The sequence below is a fragment of the Sphaeramia orbicularis genome, chromosome 1 (assembly GCF_902148855.1).
Source record: "Sphaeramia orbicularis chromosome 1, fSphaOr1.1, whole genome shotgun sequence".
In the NCBI taxonomy this organism is placed as follows: Eukaryota; Metazoa; Chordata; class Actinopteri; order Kurtiformes; family Apogonidae; genus Sphaeramia; species Sphaeramia orbicularis.
The window spans coordinates 48,237,485-48,252,002 of record NC_043957.1 but is presented as its reverse complement, the minus strand read 5'-3'; the positions used below and the strand labels follow the sequence as shown (position 1 = coordinate 48,252,002).

The following is a 14,518-nucleotide window of genomic DNA, read 5'->3' as shown; positions in this document are numbered from 1 at the left end:
GTAGCATAGGAAATGCTTTTGTCTACATTCGTATCATTTGCAAGAATGTAACCCCTAAAATAAAACCAAAAAAATCATTATTACTCTCCCAGTTGGTCATTGGTGATCACATTATGATGTTTGATTTATATGGAATCTCTTCAGGGCTATGCCTCTACCTCTTCTTCATCTAAATTTGAATCAATTCCTTCACTTGTAACTTGGTTTATCTGCCTTGTCTTTTGAAGGTGGAGCAGGGATGTGATGTATGCTGTAAAGCAGTCAAATTTTCTAGTTCTTTTTGTGTACGAGTTATAACCTGAAACAAGAAGTTGCATTGTGCCAGAGCAGGTGATACAGACGCTCTGGAGTGCTGACAAAAGTGTAATTGAACCTATTGTGAATTGTTGTACCTCCAAAATGACGGTATTCGAAATCTCTCTGACAGGACATTTTAGAGACAATTTGAATAGATTAGTGTTGCTAAATGACCCACATTTTTACTTTTAAATTCATTTTTGCTTTAGTTGGATTATCCAAAACAATGAGCTACTTTATATTGAAACAAATGTTGGAATGGCAATCAATTAAAAATTAAATTATCTATCTATCTATCTATCTATCTATCTATCTATCTATCTATCTATCTATCTATCTATATATATATATATATATATATATATATATATATATATATATATATATATATATATATATATATATATGCAGTCGTCCTCAAAATTATTCATACCCCTGCCATTTTTTGTAACTTTTTGTTTTTGTGATGAAATTAATGAGTTTTGTCAAGTTTGTTTGTGACTTATATGTGATACACAAGTGAGGAAATAAGAACAAATGATACTTGGAGAAATACTTTATTTCAGGAGTATTTTATTAGAGGATTTCTAAAAAAAACGCCATGTTCAAAATTATTCATACCCTAGGTTTATTAAGTCCAAAGTCTTTTCTTAATAGTCAATAGAGTAGCCTTTTTTCTTGATAATGGTTCCTGTAAGTGTCCATAAGTTCTCTTCTGTCTCCTGTGGGGTTTTGGTCCACTCTTCCAGGACCAAAGCCTCCAGCTGGGTCCGGTTGGATGGTCTCCTACCCATCACTCTGGTCTTTAGCTCCCTCCACAGATCCTCTAAATGATTTAGGTTAGGACTTTGACTGGGTCATGTCCTTGAACCACTACTGCACTACCTTGGTGGTATGCTTGGGGTCAGTGTCCTGCTGGGACATCCAATCAGGACCAGTCTAGAGTTTCTCAGCACTTTCACGCTGTCATCCAGGACGTTGATATAATTATGTTAAATTCATGATGCCTTGTAACTTCATGAGGTTTCCTGTGCCACTAGCAGAGAAGCATCCTAGCATTATAGGTTATAACCATAGCATTATGTTGCCACCAAAATAACCGAGGTATGAAGGTATCACAGACAACCATTCAGCCAGTATTGCACAAAGGAGTTCTCCATGGATGCAGACACAGGAAGATGGCATGATTCAGGATGAAACATCAGGAGGCTCATCTGGCATTTACTAGAGCTCTTCTTAACCAAGATCCAAGCTTTTGGTCATCAATCCACTGATTTGATGAAACAAAGATAGAGTTGTTTGGCCACATGGATGTTGACTGCATCTGAAGGAAGCAAGGAGAAGAACGCAAGCTGAACACAACCCCAACCATCAAGCATGGTGGTGGCAACATAATGCTATGGGGTTGCTTTTGTGCTAGTGGCACCGAGAACCTCATCAAGATACAGGGCATCATGAAAAAGGAGGATTATATCAACATCCTGGATGACAATGTGGAAGTGTCTGCTGAGAAACTCTAGATTGGTCCTGACTGGACGTCCCAGCAGGACACTGACCCCAAGCATACCATCAAGGTAGTGCAGTAGTGGTTCAAGGACATGACCCAGTCAAAGCTCTGACCTAAATCATATAGAGAATCTGTGGAGGGAACCAAAGACTAGCGTGATGGGTAGGAAACCATCCAACCGGACCCAGCTAGAGGCTTTGGTCCTGGAAGAGTGGACCAAAACCCCACAGGAGACAGAAGAGAACCTGTGGACACTTACAGGAACCATTATCAAGAACAAAGGCTATTCTACTGACTATTAAGAAAAGACACTGGACTTAGTAAACCTAGGGTATGAATAATTTTGAACATGGCATTTTTTGGAAATCCTCTAATAAAATACTCCTGAAATAAAGTATTTCTCCAAGTATCATTTGTTCTTATTTCCTCACTTGTGTATCACATATAAGTCACAAACAAACTTGACAAAACTCATTAATTTCATCACAAAAACAACAAGTTACAAAAAAATGGCAGGGGTATGAATAATTTTGAGGACGACTGTATATATATATATATATATATATATATATATATATATATATATATATATATATATATATGTGTGTGTGTGTGTGTGTGTGTGTGTGTGTGTGTGTGTGTGTGTGTGTGTGTGTGTGATACTCATGGCTGCCCTCTGCTGGAGTGAAAAAAAAAAAAAACACAGCAAAATAAAATGAGTGCAACATAACTTTGCTGAAAGCATGAATGTGTAGTCTAATGCAGCTATTTTAAAGACTCTTCTACACAATTCCATTAGATTATGTAATGAAATAATGTCTTAAGACTCTGGTTCCGTTCAGATGAACTGTTGTTCACGGGGATGTCACATGAATCAGTCTTGGTTGGCCAACACAAGATCCCTGTAGATCTTGTACTGCTTTTATTTAATCTTCACTAACTGCCTTTTCATGTTCTTAACGTTACATTACACGCTTTTTGAGCCAATTTTGTATGAAATAGTTTGTATTAAAAAGTAATGCTGTATTTGATATGATACTCATGGCTGCCCTCTGCTGGAGTTAAAGAAAAAAAAACAAGGCAAAATAAAATGAGCGCAACATAACATTGTAGAAAGTATGAATACGTAGTCTAATGCAGGTAGTTCAAAGATTTTTCATCAGAATTCCATTAGATTGTGTAATGAAGTAATATCTGAAAACTCTAATTCTAGATGTGCTGTTGTTCACTGGGATGTCACATGAACCAGTCATGGTTGGCCAACATAAAACACAAGCACACACTTCCGCATTCAGACTCCCGCATGTTTCAGCAGAGTGTGTTATGGTTGTTCCTGTTTTCAGTTCAAAGCTACCTTATTCACTGCTGTGTGGGGTTTGTGTGACAAAATGAGTCCTCAGTGTGACTGTTGCCGAGAAAATGTTAATAAACTGAATCAGCAGGTTTCAGTGATGAGAAAGGAACTTAAGAATCTGAGGTATGTTGACATCTATAGAGTTAGAGTAACTGTCAGATAACGAAATCTGTGTCATAAATCTTGTGATGTTCTGTGTCAAACACGGTGTTTATCTGGTGTCAGTGAATAACCTTAGCCCTTCGTTTGTTGCATTCTCTCTCAATGTGATTGGATGTTTCCTCTTAAGGCAGATGCTGGACAGTGGCATCAGAGCCCACCGTAAACACATGACATCCATCCAGTCTGTTGTGTCTAAGGGTGAACTGTGTGAACCTGGGAGAGGCCACACATTAGCATCCCCACCAACCCCAGCATCTCCACAGGCTGCATTAGAGCAAGGTAATTATCCTGAGCTCAGGAAGAACAACAGGATTTACTGTTGTTGTTTATATAGAAAGAACTCCATGACTCTATAGAAACATGTGGTGTTATTATAGTTAATACTAATGTACCTCATATATAACAAATGGGAAAAACAAAAGAAGTGTCCTAAAACACTCTGTGCCAGAAAGTGTAATTACTTAAAAAGTTGCTACATTTACTAAAATATGTTAAAAATATAACATTTGTGAAATGAAAATTTTGTGAATATAAACACATTTTGATTCCCATCACAAACTCAAAATCAGTTCGGACAGATGCGTATTTACCTCTGTGTTACATCACCTTTCTGTTTTATTACGCTTCTGAATCGTTTGGAAATGAAGACTACTGTTGCACTTGTAAGTGGAATTTTTGCTCATCGTTGCTGTTTACACGCCTTAGGCTACTCAACAATCTGAGGTGGCTGTTGTCTGATTCTAATCTTCGTGATGTTCATATATTTTCAGTTAGTGACAGATTTGGATTTGGACTACAGTTCAGCATATGCACTCTATGACCATGAAGCCACAAGGTTGTAACCCTGGGTCAGGTGTCATACTTGTCAAACTCATAGTTCAGGGGTCACATACAGCCCAATACAATCTCGAAGGGCCAGACTGGTAAAATATTAACATGAAAAAGTCAAATTACATTATGAAAAATCTTTACATCTGCAAAGTTTCCTTAAAAGATGATTAACATGAACAACCTGTTACGTCTTATGAAAATAAGTACAGTTTTAACAATATTATGCCAGCTTATCATTTGCACATGTACATTACAACTTACAGATCATAGTGGATCTAATAATACACAAAACATTTAGTAACAGGCAGAATATTGTTAAAATTGTACTTAATTTACTTAAGACATTCCAGGTTGTTCATATTTGTTCAGGTTATTTGCTTTTTTTTTTTTGTAAAGGAGTAGTTTGTAAATGTAAATATTTTCATCTAATTTTACTTTTTTTTTTTTTACTCTAAAACAAAGAGAACAAGTTAGGGTTGTCTTTATTTCTAGGTTATTATGATAGTGTTTTTCTGTCTGACCCATTTCAGATTGAATTGGTTTGTGTGTGAACTAAAATGATTGTTACACCTTTTGTAAGTATCTTCAGTGTAATTTTTGTATTTCACAAATTCATCCCATGGGCTGGAGTCGACACTTTGGTGGGCTGGTTTTAGCCTGCAGGCCATATGTTTGACACCTGTGTTGTAACCCATATAGAATGGGAGTGGGCTTTGTCATGGTGAAGTTTAGAGCTGCAACCGATTAATTGACTAGGTGTTTGAAGTCAATGCAAAAAGTCCCGATTCGATTAATCGACTTGAATTGATTGAAGGGAGATATTCTATTGAAGTTTTCCTGAATTGAAGCTTCTTTGTGCATCACAATAAGCGTCCTTGTGAAACACAACAGTGGAACCAATGTTTAACAGCAGAGAAATGAAGGAAACAAAGCTTTGATTCAGGAGAATTGTGGTTGAATGATTTTTTTGAATGACTTTGAGTCGATTAATCGTTTGCAGCTCTACTGAAGTTGATATGGATGGTATGCCTCTCTAAAATCCTAATATACATTGACTTCTGTATGGATGGTACCTTCACATGCAGAACAGCCATGTGGACGCTGATGCACCCCCAGGTCATCACAGATGCTGCCCTTGCACTTTTCGCTGATAACAGTCCAGATGGTCTTTTTCTTCTTTGGAACACCGTTGAGTTAGTTTTTTCCCCAAAACAATGCAGTCTTTCAGTCCTTCTGAGATGAATTTGGACCTAGAGAAGTTGGGATAATTTTTGCCCAGAAATGATGTACTACTTATTCATTGTGCGATACAGTTCAAGCTCTAGATGCAGTGGTAGACCATGTTAGGTGGTTTCCAAAGTCATCATGCAGTGCTGCCTGAGGGCTCTAACATCACATAAATACAGCAGTGATTTCCACCCTTGGTCTTTATGAACTGACTTTGCAATTCATTGCATTTTTGTCTTGAGAAATATTCTTTTTCTAACAGTCCTCTCTTGAACTTTGACACAGACTATTAATCATGACCTACCTCCCTGCTTGTAAAGACTAAGCCATTGGTGGATGCTGCTGTTATGTCCAGTCTTGATCCTCGCTTTTCTAATTAACCTGCTAATTGTGGAATCTGACAGAATATTGTTACTTGCGTATTCTATAAACATTCTTATTTTATCTCTGTCTCAACTTTTTGGCAGGCTACACGACCTTCATTGTTTTTACAAAATAGAACACAGTTGGTCTGGGAAACCACTGACAATCTTTTCCTTTTTTACTTGTAATAGTTAAATATATTATTAATTAACTTAACCCAACTTTTCTGCTAATGGCGTTTGCATATAAACTACCCATAGTATTATGATATGCAGCAAATATTTGAATGTAGAAATGTTTGTAGAATAAAGTGATTTTTGTAAATATACGGAATTAATTACCTGTTTTCATAAATTACAAGTGATGATAAAACTGTACAGGAAGGAGCAGCAGAGTTCTAAATATGCATGTCTAATGCTGTCAGTGATGTTCTACTGCAGGAAACATCCAGACAGTGCCGATTGGTTACATTAGCTCCTGTTTCTCTGTCAAGAATGGGACACCCCGACAGCCCACCATTTGTGGCCCTTCGAGAGCAGAGTTGCGCATCCAGCAGAGTGTTTTCAACAATCCAGCGCACGCTCTGGTGGGACTCGAGCATTACTCTCATGTCTGGTAGGTCATACATAGTTTGTTTACATCTGAGCAGAACAATCCACCTTTATCTCAGTATTGCAAACAGGTTGTTCTGGATGTCCGACTGCTTCTATAGCTCAAAATTTAAAGCACGTTTCTGCTTGAAATTTTTTACACAAGGAGGGTCTCTACCATGTTTTGGTCTTCCTCAAAGATAGTCTGGATCAGGATGCAGATCTAGATTCTACAATTTTCAAGATTCACTCTCTTGTTTTCCCTCACTTTGTCTTTTTTAGCACTGTATTGCCCTCTACAGGAGGTGGGTATGATCTGAGGAAGGGATGTCAAACATGCGACCCGCCAAAGGGTCCAGTCTGGCCCACGGGATGAATTTGCAAAGTGCAAAAATGTCACTGACAATATTAACAGTCAAGGTTGTCAAATTTGTCTTAGTTCAGGGGCCACATAAAGCCCAAGTTGATCTCTGGTGGGTCAGATCAGTAAAGTAATTGCATAAAAACCTATAAATAATGGCAACTCCAAATGTTTCTTTGTTTTAATGTTAAAAATTACAAAACTAAAATCATATTATGAAAATGTTTACATTTCCTCTGACTCAGTTTTACTGGCATTCAAACCATGTGATGTGATAAGAACAAAACACAGTTATTCAGGTCTCAGTAAATGCAACGTCATAGAATTAAAATGATAAATACAATAAATAAGAGCAAAAATAGAATAGAGTAAAAGCTATCATTAAAATCAACTGAACTACAAACTATCCTTTCACAAAAAAATGTGAATAACCCATGAACAACCTGACATTTCTTAAGAAAAGTAAGTGCAATGTTTTTGTTTTGTTTTGTGTTGTTTTTTTTTTTTTTACAAGTTATGCCTTTGTACTAAATGCTTTGTGTCTTTGGAGATCCACTGCGATCTGTGAGTTGTAATGCACATTTGTAAATGATAAGATCAGGCATAATTTTGTGCTTGGTTGTTCAGGTCATTCACATTTTTTTATGAGAGGATAGTTTTTAAAAGTAATCATGTTCATAATGTAATTTTACTTATTTATACTAAAACAAATAGGAAAAAACTATAATTGTCATTATTTATGACTTATTATGCTATTATTCTCCCACTTGATATCAAAATGGGCTGCATGTGGCCCCTGAACTAAAATGAATTTGACCCCCTGTTCTAAGGGGATGACAAACTGAAAGCTCTGATTATATACTAGTCTGTATCTTTGCAGAATATTGGTTAATATATCTGTGTTAAGTCTGAATGTTTTATATCTTTGTATTTGCTGCCAGACTATACTGACTCAGACCCGCTAAGGTGGGTTTTTCACTGTAGCTGCATTCCTAGTTATCTTTTATTTATGTGGCCTGTAGTCAAAGTGGGAATTTTTCACCTTCTTGGAGACATTTGTGTGTGATGTAATCTTTTCTTTGTTCTTATCTTGATCCAATTGTACACAATAAATTACCAGACATAATTATTATTGTTAATATAATTTATATATTAGTTATATGTTTGTGTAAAGCGCTAAAAAGGACAAAGTTTGAACAGATTATCAGATATATTCAGTGTTTTTTTTTTTTTTTTTTTCTTCCATTTTTTGTTTCTACAGGGTGATTTTTCTCTTTCATAAAAATGGCCACCTGTCCTACAAAGCTAAAGTGAAACCTCCTCGACTTAACGGTCAAAGGGTCGGTGTGTACTCAACGCGGAGTCCCCACAGACCAAATGCCCTGGGCTTAACACTGGCCAAACTGGATAAAATAATAGGTTGGTATTAGTATAAAGCTGTGTGTTCAACATTGACAATTTCACCAGAGTTTATTATAGTTTTAAGATTTTCATTAATATCATTACTAGTCTGTTTTTTTCTCTTGTTTTCGTTTTAATTGTAATGAGTTGTGTGAGTGCAGTAGTTTTACTCCTGTTCTGTGGAATGGACTAGTGGTAATTAGATGTAATTAACTAGGTTATATCAGGAAAGCGCTGATTTTTTTTTAGAAACTGAAAAAGGTGGGACCGAATACATCACATTAAATACGGACAAAAAAAAAAAAAAAATTGAATATTAAAGGTTCCATATTGTTTGAAGATGCTTGTACATCATGGTGTCCATCAAGGAGGGCAACAAAAATTAAGTCGATATTATCTACAATCATATTTTATTTTATTTTATTTAGTGTTACCTTCTTAGTTTTAAGTTTTATTTATTTTTATTTTTATGTATTCATCTATTATTGAGTTATAGTTAAATACAGGGTTTCTGCAGGGTCTTAAAAAGTCTTAAAAGCCTTGAATTTACAAATCTGCATTTAATACCTTAAAAAAGTCTTTAAAATGTATTCAGTTTGATATGGTAGGCTTTAAGTTATGTTGCTGTAAACTTGTTGGCTGTATTGTGTTTAAAAGTGTCTGTTAAATATCTAAGCTGCAAAGAAAGTAACATTACTTGACTCAGTTCCACCCGTTCCAACCCAAAAATTTATATTGAAATTAGGAACCAATTATTATTAACTCTGCAGCCCCCAGTGAGAAATGACGTGGAATGGTCGGAGTTGAGGTGTCGGAGTAAATAAACAAATTTTCCTAAATTCTAGTAGTCATGAATTTTTGCCAGTGAGGCCATGAAATAGGCATTAAATTCTGTTCTAAGTAGACTTAAAAAGGTCTTAAAAAGTCTTACATTTAACTTGTAGAAACCTGTAGGAACCCTGTAAATCCAACATGCCACTTTGTTCAACTTCTATATTTAGTCTTAGCCACAAAAACAAATAATTATCTCACTTCTTCATCTGTTTTTTTTTTTCCTTTTGATCAGTTTTTTATTTGATTTGATTGTGCATCACCAAAAGTAAAATACAAAAAAAAAAGAAAGCAATTCACATAAGAATTTGTGACTCACAGAGTATAAACCCCACCCCCCCAGAACCAATGGCGACCCCCATACCAACCCAACTTGGATCTCAAAATATGAAAACCACTAATAAAAACAAATACATGTATATAGATGAAAGACAATATAATTTACAGATATAAACAGATAGGTGACCAGGATAGTCATAGATAATTATGTTGTGCTCTTTCTTTAACCATAATGTGAACAGCATCCCACATACTAAAGGTTTTTTGACTGGCTCCGTGCATCTGGGCCACTGACCTCTCCATCATAACTATTCTTCATCTGTTTTTTGTAGGTGACACATTATATCTGTCAGACATCGACATGATAGCGGGAACCCCTGTCCTAGACATCAAGCCCTACATCCCAGAGTATGACTCCCCCTTCACCAGGATGGACACGGACTCTGAGTCTAATGAGTCAAACACAGATAAAACGAAGGCAGCAACAGTGTCAGGAAATGATGAGACAAATATGTTAAGCCTCCATAAAGATTCAGAAAGTGATGTTGAGTGCGGTCCAGAGGATGGAGGACCCGATGTTCATGACTTTAAGACTCAATCTGAACCTGATAGTTTAAATAAAGACTCCTCCATCAGTGGTCAGTTATCTATGCCCACACATCTACATCAGGTGCTAGAGGAGGTCAAGGCCTATGTGACCCAGGGTGACCTTTGTCAGCCAAGTTATGAAAGCAACAATGAACTTTTGGACATGCCAATAACAAAGCCACCAGAGTCACAGGTAGAACGGCCTTGTTATGGAAAGGAGGCTTATAGCACCATAGCCGAGTGGATCAGAGAGCCTCCGGTTTCCAGTCTGGAGGTGCGCTTCACCCCTCAAGCTGAAAGGGAGCTAGCAGAATTTCTTCCATCCACATCAGGTAAACCATTCTCCTGCATGGACATAATCATGTAATCATGCCTTGATGTTAGTAAAAATGTAGTGGAAATGTTTGCATCCAAATGCATTGCACGTTTTAACAGAATTTACAGGAAATTAGCAAAAGACAATGCAGATCTATGCATGTTTCCATCTACTACAGCTACATGCATTTTAAAGGGGTCATATTTAGCTAAACCCACTTTTATTAGTCTTTGGTACATTTATTTGTGTATCTGGACCCTAATAGTACCAAAAGTTTGAATTTGAACCCTCCAGGTGCTGCAAAACTATCTTTATATTCATTTTGGCAAAAATCGAGTTGATTTCTACAACCTGTTTTAATTCCTGCGTAATGTTATGTTTACAATTAGTTATGTCATGACATTTGCACATATAAAGTCTAGACTTCCGAGTAACATTTCTCAGAGTACGACGTAATTGTTTGTCATCAGCAACAGTTGTAGTCCATACTGAAAATATGTCCAGACTTCGAGCCGATTACCTAAATGTTAAGTTGTTGGTTGAACGGGACAGAACAGCACAGCCAACAACCTGGAGAGGGTGGGGCATTTACATTTTAAGGGCCAGCGCTCAAAATGACCTTTCTGGTGTCATTACTCAGAAATATTGTTGAAGTTGGACCTGTGGAGTTGAATTAATGAAGAATTCAGACCCAAGCAGAGCATTTACAGTTTATGTAGACCACAGGGACATGTTTTAAAATGCAAAATTCAATTTAAAAAAGCTAAATATCACTCCTTTAAGAGTTTGTTTATCATCATGGTTTAGATCTTTCCAAGTTTGATATTTCATATTGTAATATTTCAATATTTCATAAAGTCATGGAGGGGCTGATCATGGAGTTTATAGGTAGACTGAAATCTGAAGCTGACTCAGATCTTCTGAATGATTAGAGTAGATCATACTGTATGACATTATTTTATACTGTAAGAGGGTTTGACAGTGTGTAGTGTTTCTGCAGCTCTTCATGCATTTCTTTGCTGTTTTTCTGTGTAATGGAGCATTAAGGTTTATTTCTGACATTAATTCAATGAATGTTTCAGTCTCTTTATTGTGCACACATGATTATTCACTCAATCTGTGCTCAGAACAGTTATTTATACACTGAACAAAAATATAAATGCCACACTTTTGTTTTTGCTCCCATTTTTCATGAGCTGAACTCAAAGATCTAAAACTTTTTCTATGTACACAAAAGGCCTATTTCTCTCAAATATTGTTCATAAATTTGTCTAAATCTGTGTTAGTGAGCACTTCTCCTTTGTCCTTTGCTGAGATAATCCATCCACCTCACAGGTGTGGCATATCAAGATGCTGATTAGACAGCAGGATTATTGCACAGGTGTGACTTAGGCTGGCCACAATAAAAGGCCACTCTAAAATGTGCACTTTTACTGTATTAGGTGGTCCAGGGGGGTCAGAAAACCAGTCAGTATTTGGTGTGACCACCATTTTCCTCGCACAGTCTTCTTCATGAATTCTCTGAAACAGCTTTGGAGATGGCTTATGGTAGAGAAATGAACATTCAATTCACAGGCAAAAGCTCTGGTGGAGATTCCCGAAGTCAGCATGCCAATTGCATATTCCCTCAAAACTTGTGACATCTGTGGTATTGTGCTGTGTGATAAAACTGCACATTTTGGAGTGGCCTTTTATCGTGGCCAGCCTAAGGCACACCTGTGCAAAAATCCTGCTGTCTAATCAGCATCTTGATATGCCACACCTGTGAGGTGGATGGATTATCTCAGCAAAGAAGAAGTGTTCACAAACACAAATTTAGACAGATTTGTGAACAATATTTGAGAGAAATAAACCTTGTGTGTACACAGAAAAAGTTTTAGATCTTTGAGTTCAGCTCATGAAAAATGGGAGCAAAAACAAAAGTGGTGCGTTTATGTTTTTGTTCAGTGTATTTATGTTTTACTGAATAGGGTCTCCATCTCTCACAGGAGGCGAAGCATTTTTTTTTTCCAATATTTTGGGTAATTTCTAATTTCTAACTTCTAACTTTTCCATTTTATTTTTTATCCACACATTGAAATTGCAAATAAAAACAGCTAGATGGAAACATACTTGATTTCAGTCGTATGAAAACCAGTGAGGACAGAGTATATATAGATAGTTTATGCATTTCTCCACAAGAGGGAGCTGCTGTGACATGATAAAAAAGCAGCATCAGTGTGTTAACTGACAAACACTAATTTTCCTTTAACACAGGACCCCCTGAAACTGAAGGTGACAGACCCAGGTTCAAGTTTCTACACAGTTCAGAGGAAGCTGCTGCTGCTATAAGAGGCGTGCTGTCTGCAGACCCACGGTCAGTTTACAGGAGGACACGCTGCAGAGACAGGCTCTTCTTCTTCACCCTGGACACGGCTGACATCACCTGCTGGTTTGGACATGGCTTTGTTGAGGTGCTGCAGCTCCGACCTGTTCCACAACACATCGTCCTGCAGTGAAAACAACTTACAGTGAAAGTTTTGGAAGAAGATAGTGTCATTTTCCCTCTCTGTAAATAAACAAACCAGAACCTGTCAGTTGCTAACCACTTGTTTGTTTGTTTTTTTACACCTTTATTTTCAATTACAATTGGGCAATTAAATTTAAAAAAAAAAAAGAAAAGGGTTTTTTCTGTGTCCTTCTTCCATGATTACAGACAGGATTATTGTAATGATAAAGACTTATTTTATAGAACTACACATAGAAAACTGAGTGAAGGGTTTACACTGAAATATCAATCTAGTTTGTGTGTAGGGGTAATGAAAAAAACTGACATCTGAATGATTCGACAAGGAGAAGTAGAAGCTAACATAATTAAGAAAATAGACAGTTATTTGCAAATTTGTATATCAAACCATGAGGAAAACAAGAATGTTTAACATTACATATGGTGCACTGTTGGGTGAGTTGCTGTGGAATGTGACTTGGAATAAACTGAAGAAATATCTTAAACTTGCAGTTTTGTTCAATACTTTATAAAATATTTACAAACGGTTATGTCTTTTCTTGTTTTTATGGTTTTTACCACCTTTATATTTTTGTTAAGTTTTTTTACATGGCTATATTGAAATTGAGATCTTCATGACAATATACAGCCCTGGACAAAAAGTTTTGTACCATGATAAAGTAATGACAAAACATTTGTTTTCTTTTTTTTTTAAAAAACAAATCCAGTTTGGAAATTAATAGTTTTCCAAGCACAGATTCTTCAAAAGTCACATTTAAAGCTGTTGAATTATTTTTCTATAGAAGAGCACAGGTGATTTGATAATTCAGGGTTTCCAATCTTTCCCTGAAATTATTTTCCAGGACATTTTCAGCTGCTACAGAGACAAGTTATTACGTCATACACTAATCCATTCCCACTCATTCTTTGGAAGTGTTCTTTTCTACAGTTGTCACTTGCATTTACCCAGATTGTGTCTATGTTTATCACTCAGACATTCAATATGCAGTCTATGGCTATAATTTATCTATGAAAAATAATTATGTCAGATGTATCATAGAATAATACAAACACACCCACAGATTACCCCTTCATTAGCCTGACAAACTGGAGTTACAATGTTCAACTGGACAATTCCCGACTCAACTGTCTCTTCTCTCTTACTTTCTCTCCTGCATTTCCTCTAAAAATATTTGAATATTTTCAATAAATCACTGAAAAACAATTTCCTCTGTTTCATCTCAGTTTAGACCCACAAGGTCACAAGGCAGGGGGAGGATAAATAATTTTCCAGGATAACTTAACCCAGTGTTTTTCAACCTTGAGGTTGGTACCCCACATGGGGTCACCTGGAATTCAAATGGGGATTCCTGAAATTTCTAGTAATTGATTAAAAAAAAAAAAAAAAAAAGACTTACTTGTCAAAAAATATATGGTGAGTTGAGAGAGTCAATCACATACATAAAAGACATGACAAACTGAAGCTGAAACTGAAGCACTGTGGTTCTGTTTATCTTTCAAATGTTTATTGTGGTTGGTTTAAGATGCTGCAGCTCTTTCATAATTCATAGTTTGAGTTATTTTTTTGTTCAGTATCAATTTGCAGCCTTGTAAATACAAGTTGGACTGACTGTACATATACTCACCAAGAAAAATAAAATTCTCACTTTGTGCGGTAATCTACACCTGGCTTTTCTGCCTCTGTCCATAATAATATACATTATACAAACTAAATATTGTCTAAAATTAACATTTATTTGTAACATAGTATAGCAAACTATTACCTGATCAAAAACAAATTAATTTTAGAAAAAAAAAAAGTCTCCGTTTTGAATGTCTGGATGTCTGGTGTCACGAGTCAAAAAAGGTTGGGAACCACTGACTTAACCATTTTCAAGACATTTGACCTTTTTTCTCATTTTCCGT

At 36.2% G+C, this 14,518-nt stretch overlaps 1 protein-coding gene across 1 annotated transcript; it reads left to right on the top strand.

Moving 5' to 3' along the window:
• The first annotated feature begins 3,090 nt into the window (after positions 1-3,090).
• trmo (tRNA methyltransferase O) lies at positions 3,091-12,687 on the top strand. Its single transcript, XM_030151060.1, has 6 exons — positions 3,091-3,281; positions 3,448-3,599; positions 6,182-6,356; positions 7,954-8,111; positions 9,536-10,123; positions 12,364-12,687. Exons 1-6 carry the CDS (start codon positions 3,193-3,195, stop codon positions 12,603-12,605), a joined length of 1,404 nt encoding a protein of 467 aa, XP_030006920.1. The 5' UTR covers positions 3,091-3,192; the 3' UTR covers positions 12,606-12,687.
• Positions 12,688-14,518: the final 1,831 nt, after the last annotated feature.

Excerpts from the sequence above, each read along its gene's own strand:
- trmo (XM_030151060.1), top strand. The coding sequence starts at position 3,193 with ATGAGTCCTCAGTGTGACTGTTGCCGAGAAAATGTTAATAAACTGAAT. Across the intron at positions 3,282-3,447 it reads AAGGAACTTAAGAATCTGAG|GCAGATGCTGGACAGTGGCA; the intron begins GTATGTTGACAT and ends TTTCCTCTTAAG. Across the intron at positions 6,357-7,953 it reads GAGCATTACTCTCATGTCTG|GGTGATTTTTCTCTTTCATA; the intron begins GTAGGTCATACA and ends TTGTTTCTACAG.